Here is a 26,324-nt window from a genome sequence, read left to right on the forward strand (position 1 = left end):
CCTTTTTTTTTTTTTTTTTTTTTTAATGTTGGGCCTTTTTGTGTGCAGAGGCATTTGGCCTCTTGAATTCTATTCATGTGCTATATTAACCTTTCTTCCCTCAACTCATCACTTTTTGTTCCTTCCACTCATTTTGACACCTGGTCATATATTTCCATTATTTGTCTTGGACCTCATTTTCTACGACAGTGTTGAGTATCTTTCCTTATTTAGTACAGACTTTCTATAGTAGGTGATGGTGAAGGAAGGCAATTTAGTGGGCAAAGTTTTTTTTGTTTTTTTTTTTGACCAGGGATTGAGCCGGGATGCTTAACTGCTGAGCCACATCTCTAGTTCTTTTTTTATTTTTTATTTTGAGACAGGACTTCCTAAATTGCTTATGGCTTTGCTAAATTGCTGAGACTGGCCTTGAACTTGTGATCCTCCTGCTTCAGCCTCTGGAGTTTCTGGGATTACAGGCGTGCACCAACACACCTGGCTAGGCAAAGAAATTTGAAGCAGAACAACGAAATGTGTTGTAGCTTTTGAAATGGTTAAGAGAGAAAGCTCAGCTGTCCCAAGACTTCATTGTTCAAACACACTGATCCGCCCTTTTTGTTCTTTTTGTTAGTTTGTTTGTCACTTCTTGGGGAAAGCTTTGTTCTTTTTCAGTTCTTGTAAGCATTATGCCATCACCACCGTCAGTCAGTCCTGGATGATAGATTGTAAAGTTTTGTCAGCTCCAGAATGGCCCTGTTTTCCAGAAGTTAAAACAGCAGGGGTTTTGTTGAAAATCATTTTAAAATTTCATGTTATTCAAGGTAAGAGTTCATTTTTGTAAGCAAAAAGTAATCATTTTCCAGGAACTTAAGTTATGTTTAAAAAGGAGAAGTTTAAGTCGCCAGAAAATATAAATGTGGACGATGCTTCACATTCAGAGGACGTATTGTACAAGTAACGAGTCAATAAATAATCAATTCATTCCTGAGTCAAACGTCAGTCATTGTGGGCATGTCATTTTTTTCTTTGTATGTAGTTGGGTCTCTTCATGTGTCACACAGTGGGAAGTTTTCTGAATCGAGAGTAATTCTATTCCAGAAGAACATCAGAAATATTTTCTGAATTATGTTCTTTCCTCTTTATGGTTTATCTCCTTTTTCATTACTATTCTTCTCTTATTAGGTGAAAGATACTTTCTTGTTTTTGTTTTTTAATCTCCATTTATTCCTTTTCCACAAATTCAGATTTTAAACCATTTTTCTTTTTTTTCCCTTATGCACTCTTTTTTCTTCTTCCTCCATCTCCATTGCTGGTCTGACACACATAAGTCACCGTCACCGTCACCTCTCTCTCGACCCCTCCATTCATCTCCAGACTGCTGTGTAGACATCCAGTTTGCTTGTTTTCATTTGGGTTTTTAAAAATATAGAGATAATTTACTGCCATAAAACTCATCCTTTCAAAGGTGGGCTCAGTGGTGTTCGCAGAATTGTCCAACTACCATTTCTATCTGATCTGAGAATATCTTCTACACTCTAAAAAGAAAAAGAAACCCTGTTGCCGTTTGTAGGCACTGTCTATTACCCCTTCCTCCGGCTCCTGGCCCCAGTCCCTGTCCACAGAGGTGCCTTTTGTGGTCAGCTTCTTCTCCTTAGCACACTGTTGAGGCTCATCCATGTTAAAACACATATCAGTGCTACCGTTTTTGTTACCATTAATATTCCATTGTGTAAAAATACCACATTGTTTGTGTTGGACATCTGGGTTGTTTCTACTTTTTGTCTATTCTGAATAATGCTGTGAATATTTGTACATAAGTTTTTTTAAATTATTATTTTACATGTTGATGGACCTTTATTTTGTTCGTGTATTTATATGCAGTGCTGAAAATTGAACCCAGGGCCTCACACATGCCAGGCAAGTGCTCAACCACTCAGCCCCAGCCCCAGCCCTGGACATAGTTTTTTGTGTGAACGTGTTTTCATTTCTCCAGGGTAGAGAACCAGCAAGTGGAGTTGTAGGGTCATAAGATGGTCATATAAGTATGGTTGACCTTTTGAGGAACTGCCAAACTGTTTTCCAAAGCAGCTGCACCATTTTACATTCCCACCAGGAGGATACAAGATTCCATTTTCTCCATAACCTCACCAATACTTGTTATTATCTGTGTGATTATAGCCCTCTGTTTGGCGGGGGGAGGGAGGAGAAATGGTACCTTACTTGGTTTGAGTTGCATTTTCCTCATGATTAATGATATTGGGCATCATCTTTGTGCACTTTGGTTATTTGTATGTCTTTGAAGAACTCTCTGTTGAAATCTTTGTTCTGTGTTTGACTTGAGTTTCTTTGTTTCTGAATTGTAAGAGTTCTTTATATATTCTGGATACTAATATCTAATGGATATAGGATTTGTAGTTTTCTTTCCTCTATTTTATGGGGTGTCTTTCACTTCTTTGACAGTATCTTTTTATTTTTACTTTTTCGTAACAGTTGGACACAATACCTCTATTTTATGTATTTCTTTTATTATTCTATTTATTTATTTTATTATTTTATTTATTATTAGGTGCCTAGGATTGAACCTAGTCCCTCACACGTACTAGGCAAGCGCTCTGCCATTGAGCCACAACCCCATCCTTGACAGTATCTTTAAAAGCTTTAAATGTTTTTAATTTTGATGAAGTTCACTTTATTTTTTTTTTTTTATCTTTTATTGTTCATGTTTTGGTGTCAATTATAAATATTACTTATTCCAGAGGTTATGAAGATTTACATCTATGGTTTTTTTGGAAGAATTTTATTTTCCATTTACATTTAGGTTGTTATCCATTTTGAGTTAATTTTGACCACCATTCATTCTTGCTTGTTCTAATTAATGTTCCTCACAAATCCAGAAGGATCTCAGAACTTAAAAGCAGGTTGTGTCATTTCCCTTCTTGGTGTCATCACTGGCTTCCCACCTTACAGAGAACAGAATCCAGACTCTGGGCCATCGGGTGGGCTGGGCCCCATGTGATCTGCCGGCTTCCCACCTCATTAGCCAGCCTCATCTTCATCTTGTCTCCGCTCTTTTGGTCACCACAGTGCAGCCATGCTAGAGGCCTCAGTGGCTCTAGCAGGCCAAGTCTTATGCTGTCATAGGATTGGCCATTTTTTTTTTCTGCATCCGTTCCCTCTGGTGATCATTGTCCCGTCACTCCTTCGGAGGGCCCTCCCTTGCTGACTCTTCCTCATCTCACTGCACTGCAGGAGACTGATAGTTCTCTTTGCCTTTTGTTGTCTAGAGTTTGTTTTCTGCCTCCTTCCCTGGAAGGTAAGGACTGATCCCTGTTTATTCAGCCGTATTGGCATAGCTCCCGGCACCGTGCACACTCAGTAAATGAGTGACATGTATGGGTAAATGAGTGACATGCTCAGTGTGTTTAAGATCTCTTTCAGTAGATTACAAAGTGAAAGATTAATTGTTTTATTTATGGCATAGTAATTTGGTCTTAATTCTTCCCATAGGACGGAGGATAAGAAATAGAACTTTTCAGTGGTTAGGCTATTTATAGGTAGATATAAATTTTTCAAGGGAAAAATGCTGTTTGAAATGATTTGCCAAAATATTTATCTCAGGAATCAGAACTTAAAAAGGGATACTTCAAGATCAGAAGTTACATGATAGTGATTTGTTATGTGTCTTTTAAACCTTTCTTTTCCTATACTGCTGTAACAAAGTTGCCTTGCTTCAAAACAAACAGCTTTACAACCATTATTAAGGTGAGATTTATTGTTATTTTATGTATTTATTTATTAATTTAGGTACCAGGGATTGAACCCAGGGGTGCTTAACCACTGAGCCATATCCTCAATCCTTTTTAATATTTTAATTAGAGAGAGGGTCTTGTTAAATTGCTTAGGTCCTTGCTAACTTGCTGAGGCTGGCTTTGAACTTGCCATCTTCCTGCCTCAGCCTTGTGTGCCACCATGCCCAGCCCTGAGATCTTAATACTATCTCCTTTCAACATAATTGAATAAGATTCTGTGGTAGGATTTTACCATGAAATTAAACATCTTTAAAGTGCATTTAGAGTGGGGAGGAGGAGGGACCGTCGAGCTTTGGGCATTCTGCTGTGGGTAGTTCTTACCTTAACAGCTGAGATCTGGTCGAAGTTACCTTGAAGTCAAGTTGGGAACATTGGCTAGTTGTGGGAGAATAGCATTTCATGAATAGTTTGGGAAGAACATACGAAGGAATGTCTTTTTCCTGTGCTCTATTTTGAAGGCCTAGCTCATTTTGTAAATTCATTCAGTATTTTCCCTTTTCTGAGGCCCCCTAAGCAGCATTTCCTGCATTTTATTAAAGTGATCTCCTGATGGAAAAATGATGTACATTCTTTTAATTATATATAAATGGCACACCTGAATTGCCTTGTTCGAAACCCTCAAGGTTGCCATTATTGACAATTGCTGCTCTTTAAAGTAGAATCTTATTTACTTCATTTGTGCATGTCCCCCAAGGTCAGCCAGTTCCTTGGATTCATTAGGAGCAGTGTCAATGTTCTTATGTTACATGTAGAAGAGACAGTAAATTTGAAACAAAACCAGCTCAAAGATTTGGACCTTATTAAATAAATCAAAAGAAACTAACAAAGAATGAATTGTTGGAATTCACATGGGGGAGAGGGTGGTCCTGGAGAGTAGAGTGGGCAGTTGGGACCCAGATAGAGAAGTAGTGCCACCTCTTGTAGATGTGGTTCTTGACAGCCTGTGTAATGGCTGCCACTTTGTTTTTCTATTTGGGTCAACAAATTTTAGAACATTTTATGACTATTTAAAGATTGTCACTATTGGCCACTCTAGGGAAGTTAAAAGTGTTTCTGAGCTAGGTGGCTATGTGTTTCATAGCTGGTTTTGGTCTGTCTTTTCTAAGTTGACCAGCTGGATTACTGATAGGTATTTGTCCCACTCTCAGACAAACTGGTAATTTCGTAGCTCGCCTTTGGTTAATTAATTGTATGTGCTGCAGTATACTTTGGTTAAGTCTCACCCATATTTAAAGGGCTATTGATTTTAGCTCTTCAGCAATGTGAGATTTTTGTACTAGATGTTCTTGGACTTTTAAGGTAATACTATGTTCAGTTATCCTGGCTTTGTATTTCTTAAGTTTGAATCATCCCACAATTTGAAAAGAATCAGTGATCAAAGAGTTAGTGGTCTGTTATTATCTTTGAAGTCCGTGACGGCACATGTAAACCTCTTTATGCCCTTGGAATCTCAGTTGAACTGTCATATGTAATAGTACATTAGTTTTTCTTTTCCTGAGTTAATGTGCCAGACAGAATAGGTGAAAGCCCCAAGCTGTGCACCTGTTTGAAGTACCTTGAGCCTGAAATCTAAGGGCTCCAAGGAGGGTTGTCTGCACTGCCTCTTCTGTTGGCGCTTAGCTCTCTGGCTGGTGTGTTTCTCGCCATTTACCTTGCTTAACCTCCAAAATTCAACAGAAGAATAGCTCTGGCCGGCTGCTTAATTTTATTATAGGCCAGAAGTCCTTGCTGGATGCCAGGTCTTCTGAGTTTATTCTTTTAGTTGAAGAAACTAAGTTTTATTTGAAAGTTCTCAGAGAAACAGCTATGTGGAAATATGTGTTTATAGTGCTTGAAGTTGGAGGATATAGTTTTGATTTATAGATATTTAGCCTCTTACATGCTGATTATCTGAAGTGATGAAATACCTCACATTGTTATTGGATGATTTAAATGAGTAAAGGTGTGATTTGCTTCATGGCAAATCATAGTTAAAATTGTTGACTACCATTATTTGTGCTCTCATTGTACTGCACAGTGTGCTGAGTCCATTACAGATACTGTCTGATTGAACCTTCTCAGCACCTGCACAGTAGGTAATGTGAACCCCACTAATTTGTGAGAAATTCAGAGAAGCCAGTAATAGCCCAGGTCATCTTGGAGCTTCTCAGCGATGTCAAGATTTGAGTCCAGTATGTGTGAAAACCTTTTGTGGTGAAGCTCCTGAAAACCTTTTGTGGTGAAGCTCCTCTCCTTATAGAAGGCTCCAGTCAAAACAAATGATCATTTTGTTTGCATTTCTTTGAAGACTGGTAACTGATTTTTCCATTTGTTAATAGCATTTTCTAGGCAGATGCTCCATCACCAAGCTACACCCCCAGCTACTTGGAGGAGGGAGGGAGGGAGGGAGAGAGAGAGCACGTGCGCGCACACACGTTGGGGGCATGCATGGACTTGCGACGCTGGGTATCAACCCAGGCCTTGCACCGGCAAGTGCTGTGTGCTGAGCTGTATGCCCAGCCCTGTGGGCAGTGTTTGCTGTTGGTAATATGTTGGTGGATATCCTTTGTCTGTCTTTTGGGACTGCTCCTGACTGTGAGGAAGTTGTATAAGCTTGGTGGGTGCTAGTCATGTATGCAGCCCTTTTCATATTGCAGGCAGCAAGTGACAGTCACCTGTGAAGCCTATAGGATTTTATAATTGGTTATGTTTGAATTTCTCATTTTCTGTGTGATCTTTCCCATTGTCACTATTTGACAGGCCTTTTCTATAAAACATATTAGACTTTTATTTAGAGATATTCTCTTATTCTGGGGCTTTTTGTGGTTCAGGAACTAGCATAATATAGTTATACTACATGAGAATTTTGTGTTGTAGTAATGTGTAGCTAGGGAAGCTTGGTTAACTCTCAGATTTCATACCAGGGGAATAATTAAAAAACTCCCAAGAAAGAATTCCTTCTATTTAAAAATTTAAAAACAACAGAATCCCTCTATATAGTTTAACTTTCTCAATCATTTTGTTACTTTTTATGTTAATTTTCTACCTGATTAATCTACAGTAATGATCACATTTAATAAAAGTATTTTTTGATACAAAAAAGTTAATGACTGAAGTGAAAATACATACAATCTCAATCTCTCTCTCCTTACAGCAAAGTTCCCACCTTTGTGAGGATGATTGCTCCTGAGGGCTCCTTGGTGTTTCACGAGAAAGCCTGGAACGCCTACCCCTACTGCAGGACAAGTAAGCCTCGTCCCCAGCAGCACTTCACCCCTCTGCGCTGAGGAGGAGGAGCGAGGACTCCCAGTGCCCGGGTGTCTGAGAAGGGTTGTTTGAGTGATGGCAGGAGAGTGGCTACATTGGGTTCATCTCCCAGACCTTGTGAAGGGCATGGGGTTTACTCCCAGATGACAGTCACACTGATGTCCTTGCTGACTGTGCTGGCTCTAGGGTGAGCAGATGCATACTTTGAGATCCTAAAGAAAGCTCACCCACACTCAGAAGTTCTGTTTGGTGGACTTTCAACAGTAGTTTACGTACGTTGCCACGTGACAGGAGAGGGAGATGACAGACTTCTGAAACGTCTGCTGTCATTTGCTAAATTAACTCTATAGTGTTTTTCTCTTGTGACATTATTCTTTTAAGCTTTATTTTATTCAAAATTTATCTTAGTTGTCAATGGATCTTTATTTATTTATATGTGGTGCTAAGAATCAAATCCAGTGCTGGGCAAGTGCTCTACCCCTGAGCCCCAGCCCCAGCATTATTTTAAAGTTACATTAGTCTCCATATTTTATTTGGACCTCATAATCTAAGATATCTTATGGTGTCACTTGTGTACAAACTGTATTTTGAAAACATAAGCTACTAAATGTTCTGTGTTTTCAGGTAGTTTAGTCTTTGTGGCATAAAATATTGGGACAGATTGTTTTGACTCCAATTAATATTCTGAAATTTTTCCTGTTTCATTGCCTGCCTCTCCATTGTGCCTCAGTTGTAACGGTGAGTAAAACTTTGTGTTCCATTCTCTTATCTTTATTTAGTCCATATTGTAATTTTTAATTTTTTGATAATTATCTTGTTTTTGTTTTTAAACTAAAACTACCCATTGCTTCATGGCTCCCTCCCCCCAAGTCCTGCTCCACCATATGTCCCCGGGGCTAATGGGCTCCTTCCAGTCTTGTCTCCAGATCTCCCTTTTGATTTCATTTTGCTTTTGCTGCTTCCTTTTAGTGCCAGATTTACTGACCAAACCTCATAGCTGCGTTTACTATATTATTACGTTAGCCCTATAAGCTACGTGACAAGTAGGACTGTTTACATTATTTAGAAGCATGCAGCATTTAGTTTGCTTGACAAGTCTGTAAAGATCAGTAGCTAATGATCGTTAGTCACTTGAGGTAGGTCTCTTGGTAGAGTCAAAGCATGGCATGGTGCTGGTGCTGGTGCTGGTGCTGGAAAAGGCTCCTGTGTACACAAGCCCTGGAGAACTGGTGAAACATCATGTCACGTTCCTCTTGTGTTTTCTACAGAATGAATATATGAAAGATGATTTCTTCATTAAAATTGAGACATGGCACAAACCAGACTTGGGAACATCAGACAACGTAAGTTGTGAGGGCTGGGAGGAGGGTAGCCTGAGACAGGCATTATCACCCCATGTACATGGATGGCCACACTGCTGGAGTGACTGCACCCTGTGCAGCAGGAGGAAGGAGAAGCTGTGCTCCATTTGTGTATACTCCACTGTCACCTAGGGCCAACTAGAACAAATAGTTCTAGGTAAAAGAAAAAAAGAAAAAACGTTAAGTTGCTGCTCCTCACTTTCAGCGCAGAAACCCCTGGAAAGGGAATTACTGTGTCTAGTGTATTCTGTCGTCAACAAAGTGAAGTTACCTGCATCAGACTAGCCGCTGGCCGCATCAGACGGTGTCAAATTTAGGTGAGGCAAGCAAGCAGCCAGAAACGGGGGGCTTTCCTTGTCAGTCTCTTGCCATGACACTGTCTGGAACCGGGAGAGAGTGGATCATCAAAGTTCACTGATAATCCCCCAACCCAGTTTTAACCGTTAGTGTACAATGCCTTCATCTCTGTGTACTTGCCAGAGTTGCTCTAGCATAACGGAATGATTGCTTTCATTTTTACCTCCTACCCACTTTACTGGAGTATGGGTTGGTTGATGTCAGAGAAATGACCAGAAGTCAGGAAGGAGAAGGTTCTTTGAATAATTTACAAAAATGTTGGCAAGCTTCAAGAATCAGCTAGGACGGGACATATGGTACATGCCTGTAATCCCAGCGGCTTAGGAGGCTAGGGCAGGAGTTCAAAGCCAGCCTCAGCAACTTAGCAAGGAGCTAAGCAACTTCAGTGAGACCCTGCCTCTAAATAAAATACAAAATAGGGCTGGGGGGTGTGGCTCAGTGGTTGAGTGCCCCGAGTTCAATCTCCAGCACCAAAAAAAAAAAAAAGAACATCATCTTGGACTCAGAGACATGATTCTTAAGGCTTGTTGGGAAATGTGAAAAGGGCATCTGGCATCCTTGGTGGATGCACTGGCAATGTGTGGTCCCTGGGCCAGCAGCAGCATCTGGGAACTCATTAGGAATGCAGACTCAGTCCCCACCCAGAGCTCCTGGATCCCAAGCTCTAGAGTGGGATCCAGGAGTCGTTTTTTTGATGTACACCCCAGTTTGAGAACTACCATTCCAATCATAGGATATACTGTTAGTGGTAACGATTGTGGTAAATTCTATTCTTATTGTTCTAGGATTGTGCTCTTTTGTAATTGATGCCTTCTAATAGAACTTTTGAATTTTAATTTGTAGTACTTTAGTTTTCTTTCAAGTGATCATTTGACATTTCATGGGTTTTCATAGTAATTCTCTAAAATTTAGGGTTTGGATGAGATAGTTTGGTGTGTTTTAATTCATGTGTGGGTTAGTCAGTCTGCCATTTTCAGCTCTCAAGTGGGTGTATCTGTTGGCAGTTCTTAAACAATGCTTAATTGGTTCATGAAGTTTCAGAAATAAAAGACCAGCAATAAAGCATAGAGGAGTCAACATCATACTGAAAATGAACCGCTTTGGGTATAGCAAATTCAGGAGAGGTTTTGGAGTGTACAGTGCAGCCTGGAGCCTGATTCTGAGGCTCCTTGTATTAGCACGTGACCTACAGCTTTGAAGACTTTGTTGTTTTAACACAGGTCAGATGAGAACTACCACCAGGTGACATTGACAGATTTCTTTCATGTGTCGGTGTCCCCCCTTATTTGGGGGTGCTTAAGGCTGTAATAATTCCTAGATCCCTCAAGATCAGACAGCTAATATGATAGGTAATTTGCATTTTTTTCATTCCCCATAATGTATTCTAAGATTCATGATGGAGATTATACATGTAAGTGTGATAGTTTTACTTAACAAGAATAATCTAGATTTTGTTGTTTCATTTCTCTTTGTTGTTTATAGGTACACAGTTTGGATCCAAACACATGGAAAACTGTCGAAATTGTCCACATAGATATTGCAGATCGAAGTCAAGTTGAACCAGCAGTAAGTAAAATGCCACTTGATGACATTTTAATGTATCCCCATTTACATGTAAAAGTGATTTTCTTTCTTTCCTTTATGACCTGTATTTGCACACTGAAATAAGCCTGGAGCTCAGCCTCAGCAAAGAGATTCAGAGTGAGAGAAGGCAACTTGTTTCTGTGTGTATCTTGCCTCTGTGCAAGTGATCCATTTTAAGAAATTACAGTATAGCTGGTGTACACAGGTGTGTGTTTTTATTGAAAAAACATTGTTTACAGAAGTGTTCTCTCTGGAGTTTTTTTTATTTTTTATTTGTTCTGATCAGTTATACATGACAGCAGAGTGCCCTTCGATTCATTGTACACAAATGGTGCACAATTTTTCACTTATCTGATTGTGCACAAAGTAGAATCACACTATCGTGCAGTCATACATGTACCTAGGGTAATGGTGTCCATCTCATCCCACCGTCTTTCCTTCTCCCAGGCCCCTTCCCCACCCTCCCTTTGAGTTTCTTTAACATGAGTCCTTCATACATTTCAAGTGTGATTAAGAAGGCAAAAATGTAACTTACACGTAAGTTTTTAGTAATTGAGCTAAAGCTAAAGTTAATATTTGTGGAAAATGTTTTTTATGTGCAATAGCTTAATTTAATACTTGTTTAGCTTTCTGTTTTGATTATCATAAGTGTGATTGTTGGTTCTTTAGGCTTTGACTTAAGTTTTTGCCATTAAAAACACTCCCCATGCCAAATTAAGACCCTCATATTTTATTGCTGAGGTTTTGTGAATATTAACTCCGATATATCTTATTTTGTAGCATGCCAAGTGCCAGGTGGATTTGCAGGGCACATTTAAGATTTTTTGCACATGAAGACAACCAGTGAGCCCCTCACTGCTGGTCCAGAGAGCCAGAGCTGTGGGGAAGCAGCAGCCCTGGTTTGTCGTGGCCAAGCACAATAGGTTCAGCCAGCATCACCTTCCTTTTCTATTTTTGTGTTTATTCTCTGAACCTGAGTAGTGTTGTCAGCTGAACAGAAATAAACACAAACAGAAATAAACCAAATAACAGAAATAAACCAAACGAATGTCTGGTTTTGCTGTTGAAATTTAATGGTAAACTTAAAGGTCTCTGACCTTTTCTCAGAAATCACTGGAGCTGACAGCAGTGACCCTGTGCCTGTCTGGTACCTACACTGCTAGAGCCACTTCTCTACTTAGAAGAGCAGATATGAGAAGGAACCTTCTTTAATTTTAGTGGTACTGTGATTTGAAGTTACTTCAATTTTAAGGTTGTTTCTACCTTTGAAGTTATATATGGAGGTTTTTTCTAAACCTTAGAAGTGAGGGTCATTCAAATGAGGTGTCTGTTTTACAGTCTTTTATTTCTCTCAGTATGTTTTCCAGCCATGATTTACTTTATGTGATGGAGTGCTGAGGGGAAGAGCAGTAACTGGGGGTAATGAAAGAGTGAGTCAATCGGCTGACCCAGAGTTGGTTACAAGAACTGTGTGGCATCTCGGGATGGTGGGGTACGCTGGAAGAGGCATTCAGAGGTGGTGGCCAGTCAGAATGGCTGCACTGAGCTGATCCTGGGGCTTGCAGGTTTGCAGACCCTGCTGTTCACCAGCAGAGTGAGGGCGCCTCTTTGGTTTTGCTGGGAGCATAAAAGCAGTTCTTTGTTCTTGTTCTCAGGCAAGATGGCTGGTGGGTGGAGTGACTGGAGTAAGGCAGGTTGTGTAGAGCCCGGAGGCTCTGGGGCTCTTCCTTCCCTCCCAGGGTGCCCTCTGGAATGGAGCGAAGGCTCTGCTGGCCTGGAGAACACCCAGGGACAGCGCTCCAGAGGGTGCTCTTGTGGAAGTTTTGTACGCGCAGAGGCTGCAGATGACTCTGTGAGTGGTGTGTGGCCTGTGCCTGTGAGTCGGTGGACATGCACTAAGACATTCCGAAATGAGATTGCCCTCAACCTGAGGTTCTGAGACTCCACCATTTTATATTAGGCAGGTTGCGTGACCTCATTGTGCTTTCATTACCTCGTGTGAGGTAAAGGCTTATCACCCTACAGGGTCACACGTGAGCATGTGAGCAGTGCAGTTCACCAGGCCCTTGTCACTGCTGTCCTTAGTAACTGGAGTGGTGGAGGGGTTCCGAGAGCCTGCATCCATCAGCCTCGGGTGGGAGTCTGCACGCACCTATTTGTGTGTGGTTTTATTTTCCAGTGTTCACAGATCATGTTTTCCAAGTTGCATTTTAAAAATGAGTAGATGCAGCCAGGCATGGTGGCGTATGCCTGTCATCCCAGCAGCTTGGGAGGCTGAGGCAGAAAGATCTCAAGTTCAAAGCCAGCCTCATCAACGGCAAGGCCCTAAGCAGCTCAGTGAGACCCTGTCTCTAAATAATACACAAAATGGGGCTGGTGATGGGGCTCAGTGGTTGAGGGCCCCTGAGATCAATCCCCGGTACCACCCCCCTTAAAAAAAAGAGTAGATGCAAATTTATTTTAAATTGTATTGAATTTGCAGAAGTGTTTTTTTTTTAAATCGGGATAGAATTCACATAACATAAAATTTACCACTTTAGAATGTGCAGTGGTTCTGTAATAGTGTATGCAGCGTGCTCAGCCATCCATGCTCTCCAGTCCAGGGGTCTTTTGGTCACCCCAGAAGGACAGCCCGTACCCTAGCACTTCGTGTGGCTGCCCACCCCAACCTTTGGCAACTACAGATCACTAAAGTCTCTTGGGATCTTCCTGTTCTGGGTATTCCATGTCGATGAGTGGCCTGCTGCGTGGTGTTGTTAAGATCAGTTCACATTGTAGCGGTGTCAGGTATTTCTTTCATTCTGTTTGCACTCATCCGTCCGCGATCGTCTTGGCTGTGTCTGACTCTCAGCTGGTGTGAACACTGGGTCACAGCTTTTTCATCAGTGCACTTTCTCAGTTGTGCATAATTCAAGAAAGACTGGTGTGTAGGAATTGTCAAACCTGACATTTAAAAAAAAAAACAAATTTGCACATTTTTCTGCTATGAAAGAGGCCAAGGGGCCTTTGATGGTGGAGGTTTAAGCCTAAAAGTGACCAAAGCAGAGCGTTGCCCTGCCTGACGGGGCGCAGAGGCTGGGTGAGTGACGGGGAGGGGGCCGCAGTGAGAGCTGTGGGCAGGGCTCCGCTCTTCCTTCAACACATCCTCGCCTGTCTGCCGTCCCGGCATGGAAAGTTGTCCCCATGCTTGTCTCAGCAGTTTCCTGGCACCCCTCCATTTGTCAGTGTGGGGTGACTGGACTGTGGGGCTGAGGAGGTCCTGCCTGTCCCCTCGACCACTTCAGTCCTGCTTATCTGACACTAGCCTTGACCCTAAAGTTCACTTTGAACGTGCACTTCTGCAGCTTCAGAGCGTGGTTTTGGGGCTCACCTCTTTTGTTTTACAAGTGAGGAAGCTGGAGCCCAGGTGAGCTAGTTTTTCTCATGATCACTAGGCTGGTGCCAGAAGTGGGCATTCTGACCGTCAGTCCAGTGCTCTGTCCCCTGGCCCTCACTCCTTCCAGGTGAGGCCCCACTTTGTCAGTCATTGTCTTCCTTTCCTCAAACCAGCCTGCCACCGGTGTACTGCCTGTTCTCATCTCCTTTCTGGGACTTCTTATTCTCTGTCCAAAGCCTACGTGTCCTCCAGGATCTAGGTCGGGTCCCACTTTCTCAGGGAGACTTCAGATTCACCCGAGGAGCTTGAGGACGGTGAGGAGACTGACCTGTGAGTTGAGAGCTCACACTGGGATGTGAGGTTAGTTGGTGTCAGCCTGGTGACGTCTGGGTTGGCAAGGGGGCGAGGAGTGGGAAAAGAGGGGAGGAAAGCAGTGTTCCCACTCCTCGCCTAGGGGAGTATAAATTGGTCAAACTGGTCTAGAAGAATTAACACACATACACGTCCTTTGACCGAGCAGAATTCCACTTCTAGGAATTGGCTGTACTTGATGTGGTGTGATAGGTTACAAACCTAAGATGGGAAGGGGGAGGGGGAGGACTGGCAGGTGTATGCAGAGGTCTGGGGAGATGTCCTCGGTGATGGTTTGGGTTTCCTGTTGCTATCTGCACAACACCAGTGGCCAGGCAGTCTAGCCTGATCCAGGAGAATGACTTCCCATCAGCCGTCCCCACAGTCTGTGGTCAGAGACAAGTCGGAGGCTCCCTCTGCGCTTCAGGGAGGGTGGCTCATTTGTGGGCAGGATCACCTCAGACCCCTTCCTGCCAGGCCAGTAGTTAATTTTTAATGCTGAAAACTTGTTCCTTGAGGGTGGGAATGACATTTGAATAGAGAGTTGAGTAGTGAGAATAAGCCAAGTAAGGTGGGAGGTGGGAGGCCCTGCACCCAGTGGGGTGGTCACCTGTGTTACCTTGGGAGGAGGGGAGGTGGACTGGGGACGCAGGTAGGATTCCCTTTCTTCCCAAATTCACTGAGTGTTTGTGTAGAGGACCAGAGTGACTGTGGAGGCCTGCATTGAGTGGGTGCTGGCTTATGGTCACACCCACCCTCCAGATCCCAGCTCAGCTGGGGCGTCCCTCTCCTGCCGGGTACACAGGGCACCCACCTTCACCAGGCACCGGCTTGTCGAGGCCTGTGCTTGGAGGCCTTGGCTGGGTTCCTTCTCTGTTTTTCTCAGCGCTGCTTCTGTGATAGGGAGAGAGCACTTTCCTCTGAGTGGGAGATCACGTAACTAATTAGAATTTGTCCCCCTGGTCTGTGTGCCAGATCTACTTACCTGTGCTGTTGTGAATGCCCAGAAGTTCATCAGAGCAGTGTGTCTGTCTTATCCTACCCAGTTTAAAAGTTGATAAGATTTGACCCTTAGTTCTTCAAATAAATGTATTGGTGATGGTTTAGAAGGCGGGGCGGGGCTGGGGGACAACCTGAGGCTTGCTGCAGGGTGGGGATCTCTCAGAGTTCAGGCTGTGGCACTGTCACTTCTGGAGGGTTTTGTCCTAATTGAGTGATTTTTTTTTTTTTTTTTTTTTTTTCTCCTTTCTGTCGAACTGCTCTGGGGTTTTTGAGTGAGCTAATTTTTTTTTATCAACTTTTAAGTGGTTGTGTTGTTTTATATTACTTGCTTTATAAACATGTGAACAGTTATTACATTAGAATTTTGAGAGGGTAAATAGGCAAGTCCTATCAAAATTTAAATAACTTTAAAATACCTGGGGAGTAAAGAAACCAAGAATTGTTCAGAGTGAAGCTCGATGCACCTCCACCTAGCGGAGCTTTCTGTCGTTGCAGGTGGATTTAACACAAACACAACCCCAACCATTTTAATTCAGAGTGATTGCTGATTACTTTTAGGGTTTGACTCTGCTAGGTTGTCAGGAGACTCCACATCGCTGGTGTTGTCGGCTTGCTGTGTTTTGGTCGTCATTATGAACTGCTAACTTCATCATGTGCAGAAGAGATGTGATTTGACCCCTGGTGTAACTGAATACTTGGCTACATGCTTTGACATGTTTACATAATCAAAGAGTGACATTGTCACAATAACTCTAGGAACAAGGATTTGTTGTAAAAATCTGTCAGTGTGACCCACGTTCACAGAGTAGTTGCTACAGAAATCATATATATTTCAGTACATGGGTTGTTAGGATTTTTTTGTGGCTACCTTATGGGAAATGTGTATGTGACTATTGCTTTAGACACTGCTCTGTGTGATTTGCTAGAAGATAACATTTCCTGAAGAAACAAGTGAGAAGCCTGGGATTTCTGCGTAAATGTCTCAGTTTCTTTTGTCTCACTATAATGTATTCACCATACAAAACCATTTTTCCTGTTTCAAGGGACAGGGGTGAAGGGTCATTAAGACGTTATATCTTCAAGAAGGAAGGGGCCTTCTGCCTGACTTCCAGCAGGCACGGAGCTCACCAGGCTGCCGCAGAACACATGCCTACGTGCAGCCCTGCCGGCCCCAGCCCTCGAACCTCCTCCCCCCATTTTAAGTCTAACCCAGGTGTCACTCCTTAATAGCCTTTCTCTGGGAATTGGGGGCTCCCTGGGGACCAGGACAGTAATACTCGTCAGTCCTGTGTTTCTAGGACACAGCAAGATGCTTGGTTCCTAGCATGGAATGAGCTTGACAGTCAAGTTTTAGTGGATCAGAGAGAATTTGCAGAGTGTTTTCCTCTGTAGTGTTTTTTGTTTTTTTTTTTAAAGGCCTCAGCCCATGAGTTCAGGATAGTGATGTTCTCAGAACAGACAAAAACAAGGCGGGGGAGGCATTTTGGAGAAGCTGAAGTTTTTATTGTTCAAGTAGTAAATGAACAAAATGCTACTTTAGTTCTTTCTTTGCTCATTTTAGGTGATGAAAAATACATGATGTGGGACTAGGGTTGTGGCTCAGTAGTAGAACGCTTGCCTAGCACGTGTGAGGCCCTGGGTTCAATCCTCAGCACCACATAGAAAAATAAATAAAATAAAGGTATTGTGTCCAACTACAACTAAAAAAGTAAAAGAAATATTTAAAAAGAAAAATACATGATGTGTCTTCTTTTCTAAAACTTCTGAAATGTTTGTAAGTGAACAAACACCTTTTTGGTCACATTAAAGAGGTTAGGTCTGTTGTGGTAAGTCAGGTGTCCAGCATAGAACATGAGAAGGCAAGTTTAAAGTTGTCGTCATTATTGTTGTTTTTCCAGTTTCTAAAGTTGTCATTGATGATAACTGCAGGAAAAAGTTGAGGGTTCTTTAAATGTCCTGATGAGATGCACATGCATATCTTCAACTCATTTCCAAAATGTACACAAAATGAGCCAGTTGACATCTGCTTCTGCTTTTTTTAAGGTATAAATTTGAATCTGGCCCCTTTTAATCATCCCCAGCACTTTGTCTAAGTAGCTTTCCATGATTTGTATACAAAAGTCACTTCCCAGGAGAGGAAGACTCTTTTAAAGTATAAGCTGAAGTGTACACACGATTAACATTAGAGAGACCTTCATTTTTGGAAGTAATTTGAAAGAAAATGAGCACTGTTTAAAAAAAGAGAGAGAGAAATTGGAACCATATTTTAAGGTATTTATGTGAAACCAAAAAGGATTGGTATCAGCCTTCCTCTGCTGTACATGTTGTGTGACTTATGGGCTTTTTTTTTTTGGTAGTAGAAATAATGTTAATTCAAAATATTTAGATGTATTCTTCTAAAAATGATGCATCTTAACATATGTTTTCTAGATATCAGTAAAAGACAAATATTAGTGACATAAAAGTATTGTTTGGAAGATGTAGCAGAAAAATATAGGTCAATTCCATGTTGTATTGTTGCAGCAAACTAAAGAGAGCAGACTTGTTGCCCTTATGTGTCCTGCTTTAATTTGTGGTGAAATAGTTTTCCTTTATGAGGCATTTCAGAACCAAGAGTTACATTTTGGGGACCATAATGATGTTTCACTGGAGATGGTTTTCGCAGAAATGAGGAGACACAAGTTAGAAACTCGTGTTCCATATCATTTCTGGGTCACAGGAAGGGTGTGCAGGGTGCCCTGATTGATAGATTCCTGTACCAGGACTTCCCTACAGAGCTCAGAGGGGCCTCTTTTGGGGGGTTACCCAGTAAGCTTGGCAGCTCTTAAGATAAGGCTCAGATTTCACCCAATTTCTTCCTTTTTGAATGCCCCCACGCAGGGATTGAGCCCACACTCGACCTTAAATACCACCATGCCCCTTGTCCTGACCTGAATCTAAGGATAATGACCTGGGCGGTCCTATTTGCCCTGGATCTCTCTCCTTTTTCCTGGTGCCTTTCCCCAGTTGCCAGGGTTCTCCTTGGGGAAAGCAGGAAAGGTTGTGTGACAGTGCCGGCTCAGGGCACCACAGCCCCTCTGCAGCCCTGGTACCTGCCCAGGTAGCTACCCTTCCCTCCCTGGGCTGTGGCCTTGTCTGCTGAACTCTGGACTGCCTGTCTCAGCACAAGAGCTTCTCGTGGGCAGCTCTGTGCACACAAGCTCCTGTGGCAGAGCTGTAGGGCCACTCACTAGTCACTTCTTTGTTTGGTACCCTGGAGGACACAGGCCGTCCCTGCTGAGAGGGTGGGCTGTGGATAAAGCTCAGCTTCATTGCACTACCTGGAATCACTTCTCCCCCAGCACCGCTGCCTCTTCTTTGCCTGGTTTTGTGTCCTTTGGAAAGCACTCGGCCAGTGTGCTGCGACCAGCTGCGGGGAAGCCCAGTCTCCTGCACTCCTTGGAAGTTAAGAAGTCCTTTTGATTCCCTGAGGGTTTCCAGGGATCCTTGGGGCCAACTTCAGAGATTGTCAGAGTCCTTATGACCCAGCTCAGACCAGAACACTTGTGGCCCTTTCGGTTCAAGGGTGGTCTGCCCTTGGGCAAGCTTGTTAGAAATGCAAATTTGTTGTGCTCTCTCTGTTGATAATCTCTGGGGTAGGCCTAGCTCTGGTCTGTCCAGCTCTCCCGGTGATTCCTGCCCTTGCTCACCTTTGAGAAAGCTGTGCTCTGACTCAACACTAGTGATCAAGATCAGACAGCACGCAGACTTCTAGTAGGATTTGGAGGCCAAGGTCAAACAACATTCACCTCAACCTTTATATGTACTGTTAAGAAATTTGTAGCCCAAGGAACAGCCCTGTATCCAGAGGGAGGGGACTCAGGCCTCCACCCAGGGCTGCTGCCTTTTGCCTTTCTAGAGCACGGGATCATGAGATTTTCCTTTCTGTTGCTGATTGAAACTGCTGCCTGTTTCCTCTGCATCTTCCCTAATTCTCTGCTTTCCTCAGTGGTCTTGATCACTTCTTCCCTCCCCTGCTGAACTCTGGCATATTTTGATTTATGTGTGTGCAATAGAATAAAAAGCTTGGAGACCCAAAGATGTGTTTTGGCCTGGTTTCTTACAGGGAACACCACTCATACATTATTTCATTTGCTCTTCTAATAATGTTTATTGGAACTTAGTATTTGCTGTGTGGTGTTCGTGTAAATTTTTCCAGATAAAGACATAATCGTATCTAAGGAAAGTACAAGATACTTATCTGTGGATGAGCTTGAGTGTTTCCAAGTGTCCTGGAGATAGTTTGTTTCAACTGTTGTTTCTTTAGAAGATGGTGCTGGATGTTCCTTCACCAAAGGGCACAACTGGCATGGACCAGTGCTGGGCCCCAGGCTACAGCCCAGTTATATCAGGGGCTAATTAGAGCTGGGAAGTTTGGAGATTCGAATTTGCTAAATGAATAGCCCCCACACATTCTAATTGGATGTCAGAAAATCATGAAATTGTTCGGCTCTCTTATCAACTTAATAACTTCTAGGATATTTTTTCTTTTTTCTTTTTCTTTCTTTTTTTTTTTCATTTTTTAAGGATTGCGATGTCAAGGATAATGAAGTGGTTTTGAAATTTTGTACTTTTTGGATTTTTTTCCCCCCTACCATTCACCATTTGTTCTTTGGTTATTATCCATTTATTTGGTGAATTGTTTTAGTAGGCAGAACAACATTCCTTTTAGATGTGGCCAGGAATAAGTTTGATTTTTCTTTTTTTTTTTTTTAATTCATTGCCTTTGAAAATAAATTGATATGATTTGCTTTTATTTTAAATCATGAATGTGGACTATTTTAAAATAAACATACACACACACACACAAACACATATATATTGCTGTTTTGAGTATTACTCTGTTAACCTTGCAATCTGATGACACTTGGGTCAGTATATTTGGAGGCATCTAAGTTTTGGCAGCATCTTAAGCAGAGTTTGTTACTTGTGCTTTCAGAAGGGTGGGGAGGGTCTTCTTTTGGTTGTACATTCTGTTGGTGCCTAGGTGTTATACATTTGAGTAGATAATCTTAGTAAATATATATGTTACTGCACTGCCTTTTTTAAAGTGTTAATTTTAAAGACATGAAAAATCATACAGTGTTTTGTTGTTGTTGTTTGTTTGGTACTGGGAATTGAACTCAGGGGCCCTCGACCACTGAGCCACATCCCCAGCCTTATTTTGTATTTTATTTATTTAGAGACAGGGTCTCACTAAGTTGCTTAGTGCTTCACAGTTGCTGAGGCTGGCTTTGAACTCGGGATCCTCCTGCCTCAGCCTCCCAAGCTGCTGGGATGACAATGTTTGTGTGTGTGTGTTTTAAAGAGAGAGAATTTTTTTAATATTTATTTTTTAGTTTTCAGTGGACACAACATCTTTATTTTATGTGGTGCTGAGGATTGAACCCAGCGCCCCGCACATGCCAGGCGAGTGTGCTACCGCTTGAGCCACATCCCCAGCCCTGTTTTTTTTTTTTAAATAATCTGATTAACATTAAATTTTTTTCTCTTCAAAATTAAAAAAAATAATGAAATCTGACAAAAGTTAAATATTTGATCAAACCATGTGAAATTGTTAATATTTGTTAGTTTTTGAGCTATAAAATGACACAGCCTTTGGTCGGTGAGAACTGAGATGGCCACCATGGACCATGGCTCTACTTTATTCTCCCTTTTGGATGTTACATTTTTTCCAACTGTTGCTTCTTATTTCCTAAGAAGGGCTTTCTGCTTCTCAGAACTGTGCGGTGGCTACCCAGTCTTTAGATCTGAAAAGAGCTTTTGTTGATGAGAAGTTGGTGGCTGAGCTCCAGCAAGTCCTGTGGTTGCCAAATGCTGCTTTGGTTAGTTCTCTCCAGCAGGAGCAGACACTTGATCTCAGTGGAGTGCTGCTTCCTTCTGCTGTTAAAATGAGCCTAGACATTCATTTCTGTCTTAAAAGTCGGTGACTTATCACTGATGTCTGTGGAGAACTCCAAAGGCTCCTTATTAATGCGTGCATAATGAAGAAGCGGGGAGCGGGAGCCAGCTCCTCCCTTGTGATGGATCTGTAATAGTGGCCTCCTGAACATAGGGAGAAAACAGCTTGTGCAGGTTTTGAAGCAGCAGTGATTTTGCTTATACTTAAAAAATTTGCACTTGTCACGTGTTCATGTCTTCCTGCCTTTGCTATGCTGCAACAAAACCACTGTCCAGGTCTTTCTTGTGGTAAGTTATAGGGGATCTCCCCCAATCTGCAGAGAAGATATAAATAAATGTAAGCGTGGTTCCTATTATAAAGAAATATGAAAATAATTTCCCATTTATTCTGCTGCCTTACATGGTCAAGTTCTTTCAGATCACTTCCAGTAGTGGACTTGGAGAACGCCAAGTATGTTTGAAGACACAGTTGGCTGGCAGCGCCCTCTTGTGGGAAAAGCACATATTGCTTATTTCAGGCTTGCTGAAATCCTAGCAAGGCCCTTTAACTCTGTTAAAAATCTGTGTACAGCTTACTAGAACCAATGTGAATGCTCATTCCTGATTTCTTCCACGTTTTAAGCAAAAAAAAAAAAAAAAAATGGTGAGGAGGGAGTTGTGTGTAAAGTTGAATTTGCTCCAGTTCCTTGGGTGGGAATGAATTCCCTGGTGAGAACCAGAAAGTTGTTTTTGAGCAGCTAATGGCAGGTAGTTTTAAAGAACTTAGTGTGGACAGCTTCAAGGCAAGTTTTTAAAGTGTGTCCCTCATAGAAAGCCTCTTTTCATCAATGTCACCTCTTTCTTAGAGAAGGCTCTCTAGGCTGAGAAGGAGCAGAGAGCCCTTCAAATACTGGAGTGTAATCAAAGGATAAGTGTAAAACACTCTTGTGATGTAGTTTTGTGGTTGGCTTTGGTGTCAGATAGGGCAGTGACTGGGTCCCTGTTTCTGTGCTCTGCAAGGGTGGGCTTGCCAAGATGCTCACTTCCCTGGCCCCCTGCTCCGTGGTGGGGAGAGCTGACTGGGAGAGGCGCTGCCTGACTGTAGGTAAGTGCTCCGAAAATAGTAGCAAGAATGATGCTCTTAATAGAGTTTGCTCTTACTGTAAAGAAATGATACTTCTTTTTTTCTCTAATAATTTTCCTATTGAATGTCTGTCAAATTAGTGCTAATGATTGAAGTGTATCCTGGGATTTAGGAGCTGAAGGTCAAGTTATGAACTAACATTTTACTGGAGAGGGTGCACTCAGATTTTTCAGTGGGATATTCCCCCATTTTAGTTGAGGGAATTCAATGTAGTATGCTCAGTGATCTGCTATCATTTAAAAGAAAGCAGATACATCATTGTTAAAACTTTCCTAAACATGTCACTTGCATTTCAAGTATGTGCAATTTAATTTTAAAATAGATGATTGTTTGACAGACAAGCACATTTAATGATATTGTCATGTTAATGTTAAAACTCTTTTCATTGGTGTCTAGAATTTTAAATATACTCATTTTAACTCCATAATTAAGAATAAACATATAGTAAGTATAATGTTACAATAGTAAATATATTGCATATTTGTACATGAGATATACCCAAACCCAGCTCCCCTGAGGGAAGGACGGAGGAGGGGCCTGCAGGCTACTAATTGCTGAGGGCCCCTTACCAGCCCAGGACTGCCCAGGAACCCGCTCTTCTCACTTCCCAATGCTCACTCCTTTTGACCTCACCTGCCTGTCTAATTCTGTAGCACAATATTTGGTTTTCCTTGCTGTGTTGTGCATATGAAATGTGTTGTATCAGGCATTTTCCTGTGATTTTTTTTTTTTTTTTTTTTAGGTCCGAAATTCTGACCGCCTTTTCTATTAATTTGTAACCTTCCAAAGTCTTTTGAGGTGTGCCTTCATAAACAGCAGTGTTGGTGACCTCTCGTTGTGGAAAAGATGAGATCAGAAGGCAGGAAGATAGTGCTGTACCCATCAGAGTGACCACAGGTAGCAGGGAGCTCCTTGGAGGTTCCCTGTGGATGCCTCGTAGATGCCAGGATCATCCCTGTCCACCAGGAGTCTTTGGGAGAGTCTCTGTGTGATCAGAAGATTACAGAAGTGTTCTGTCTGAGGTGCAGATTTGATTGCAGTTCTCAGTACAGTTGTTTAAAAATGCAGCTTGTAGGACTCGTTGGTGGAAAGCCATGACGGATTAATGAGAGGGCTGAACTGTAGAATATTTTTTAATGCAGTTTTGTTCCTCTGAGGTACATTCAGTAACAGAAACTAGGCCAACAAGTTATTGACAATTAGTGGTCCTTTGGGAATCTGCTTTAATGAATAGATAAGAATGATTTGTAATTAGCATAATAATTATATGTAAATGAATGCTTGTGAATTGCTCTAAAACACTTCTGAACTGTTTAAACAGCCCTCCTGAGATCTTGTTACTCTATTAATTTGTGTAGCAGATCTTTTTTTCATAGATCATGCAAAGATAAACTTCAGCCCAGCCCCTGTCCGAGTGATTATGAATTCCAAGGTGGTAGGACCTGAATTAATGAGATTTACTTATACTATATTAATGGTACTCTGTGGGAACCTGAAAGGGTGAGGAGTCACTGGGGAGATGTAATTAAAAATAGAAAAGAAAGCTGCTTATTGGAAAATAACTGTTGAAATCAGTTTCTTGAACAAGTTAGTAAATGTTATTTCTCTTTACACCTCTGTTATTTGCTATTACAACATTTAATGCAAATATTTTTTAAATGGGCTTACCCTCTGGGGGGCTGGCTTGAATTCCATCAGCTTCAGTTATGCATTTTGCACTTGGTCCATGATGATAGGATCCAGAAACTTTTTGTTTTTTTAAGTGCAACTACACTTTTAAAAAATGCAGAGCAGTGCTACTAAATTATGTTTGTTATTTATTTTCATATTTCTTTCAGCTCTTTCTTCAATCCTGGGCTTTTTGTTTTAGGATGTGATTAGAGGAAGTAAGCCTTGCTAAGTCGGGCAGCAGTACCCATTCATTTTTAACTTAGTGATTATCTTCGAGCTATTTGAATAGACACCTAATTAATCATCTTGTACTAAAGGAAAGTATTTAACTCCAGTCTGCAAGACCCTAATAACCCTCTCAAGTTTTTATTTTGACTTTGTAAAATTCCCCCTTCCCAGGGCTGGTGGGGCGGGGCGTGGGGGTGATGTGGCAGGCAGGCCTTGATCCTTAGAAATGAGCAGAGTTTGGGTGTCCAGGAATGGCTGGTCTTGCTGACTTGCCTGCTCTTTCCTTAGTGTGCACTTGGCCTCACCTGTGGGAACCCAGGCCTGGTTCTTTAATCAGTGTCTGGTGTCTGGAGCACATCTTGATTTTTCCACCAACTGTCAACAAACTCCTACCAGTATGCTCCTCATCTCCTACTCACTTTCCCATTCATAATCATGAGTTCAACCTGGGCTGAAGGACATACTTAGGCTGGATCGCACAGATTTTGTATTTGGATTTCGGGGGACAGCACTGTGCTAAAAGATTCATAAACTAATATTCTTTGTCTTCAAAATGAATCTGGTTTCTATTGAGAATTTCTGTTGAGAACTGGAGTGAGTAACAGATGTACACCCGAGAGGTAGTACAACTTTTGTATTCCAGTGACAGAAAACAAGTTATTTATAAGAATTTAATGAACGTATTCTGTGGCTCCAGCATGAAGACTCAGTAATCCATTTACTTGCCAGATTATATTTTATTTTGTTCTCCAAAGGGCTTCTTGACTTTGACTCGCTTTCGTTTTTGCTTAAATAAGAGTTTTCAATTAAATAGAGTTGTATTAACACTAATCCCAATCTACCTTATGCTGATACCACTGTAGTTTCATGTTATTCAGATACTGTTATTGGTGGAGCAAGTAGTGTCTAGGGACATTATACCTAACTTGATAATGATGGTTTTACTAAGCCCTTATCCTGGCCAGGCCTCTGGGCGTTATACAGATAATTAAAATTGGATCTTCAAAAATTTGAAACACAATGCACCTTAGCAATAATATTTTTCTACTTTTAAACATGATTTTAAAGGCCATTTTTAAAATGCGTTTCCTTGGCCTGGTGAATTTGCTTTCTTTTTTTTCCCAAGGATTACAGAGTGCATAGCAAATTCAGCCTTGAGAATACCCAGGAGCTGAAGACTCAAGTAGGCTACAGCTGTCTTCACCCACAGTATTCTAAAAGAACTAATGAGATGAGAAGTCTGCAGCTGGTGGCAAGCACAATAAACCATGAGCCAAGGGCTTCTCTTCATCAGAGCCTCCCCTTTCCCCATGGGATCCCAAAGGAAACAGAATACTAACAAAGCCAGCAGGCTGTCTCATTCCACACTATTGCTCATTTGCAGCTATAATTGGTAGCTGAGGTTGCATTCTGTATACTGAAACTGTCATACATGAAGGAATATATTTGTTCATTGTGATACGGATATAAATCGGCCAGTTTTCAAATACAGAAAGACCAAACCAGATACTCAACAATAAAATTGTGGCAGAGAAGATACTGTTCAAAAAAATTAAATGTTTATTGTAGGGATGCAAAACCAAGGTTGTTAAAACTACATCTGCTACTTGCTTTTTAATATCTTGCTACTTAATTCAACTGATTAAACATTTACACATTCAAACCAACATTAAAAAGCACAAAAAATTCCTAGGTTTTGACAAGATGCATTATTCTCAACTGTCAAGGTTAAAGTGCTATTGTTAATAATTGGGTTTCTTTGCATTTTCAGTATGATATCTTTAATGTTTGCTGTTTTGCATTCAAGAGGAAAAGGCAGAGAGGGGAAACTTGGTCTCCCGTATACGTGTGTATGGATCTCCCTCGTAAGAAAGTCCACCTGGGCATCTCTGGTGTCGCAGCTTCGTTGTGCTCTTGAAGTGATCTGATGAGGCAGAGTTTGCTGGCAGCTTCTGCCATCATCCCCTACTGTGGTGTGCCAGAAAGAGCCCCAGATGAGGCTGGGAAGGTTGGATGTGGAGTCCTGAGGGAGGGGACCTGGCCACCTCCTCTTGGACAGTGGTTTCCTCATCTAGAAAATGAGGGGCTTTGGGTACTTGAGGTTCAATTCACCTCCATGATTGTGTGAATCCATAGGAGAAAAGTGTCTCCCTGATCACCCAGCACTGATAACGAAGGTTCAGAAATGGACTTTTGGGAACAGTGTACGAGGTCCAAAGCAGAGAAGTTTTGAATCTTTGTTACACTTTCTGTAGTCAGTCTACGTCAGATTTGAATAGAGTCTTCCTGAAGCTGTC

General features: G+C 41.7%; 1 protein-coding gene across 1 annotated transcript in view; it reads left to right on the forward strand.

Moving 5' to 3' along the window:
• Positions 1-26,324, forward strand: part of Pitpnb (phosphatidylinositol transfer protein beta) — a 60,153-nt gene that overhangs the window by 8,550 nt on the left and 25,279 nt on the right. The window contains exons 4-7 of the mRNA XM_048784882.1: positions 6,922-7,013; positions 7,765-7,772; positions 8,303-8,377; positions 10,235-10,318. Of these exons, the coding sequence (XP_048640839.1) occupies positions 6,922-7,013; positions 7,765-7,772; positions 8,303-8,377; positions 10,235-10,318 (259 nt within the window). The remainder of the gene's footprint in view (positions 1-6,921; positions 7,014-7,764; positions 7,773-8,302; positions 8,378-10,234; positions 10,319-26,324) is intronic.

This window comes from Marmota marmota, unplaced genomic scaffold (genome assembly GCF_001458135.2).
Source record: "Marmota marmota marmota unplaced genomic scaffold, marMar, whole genome shotgun sequence".
NCBI lineage: Eukaryota > Metazoa > Chordata > Mammalia > Rodentia > Sciuridae > Marmota > Marmota marmota.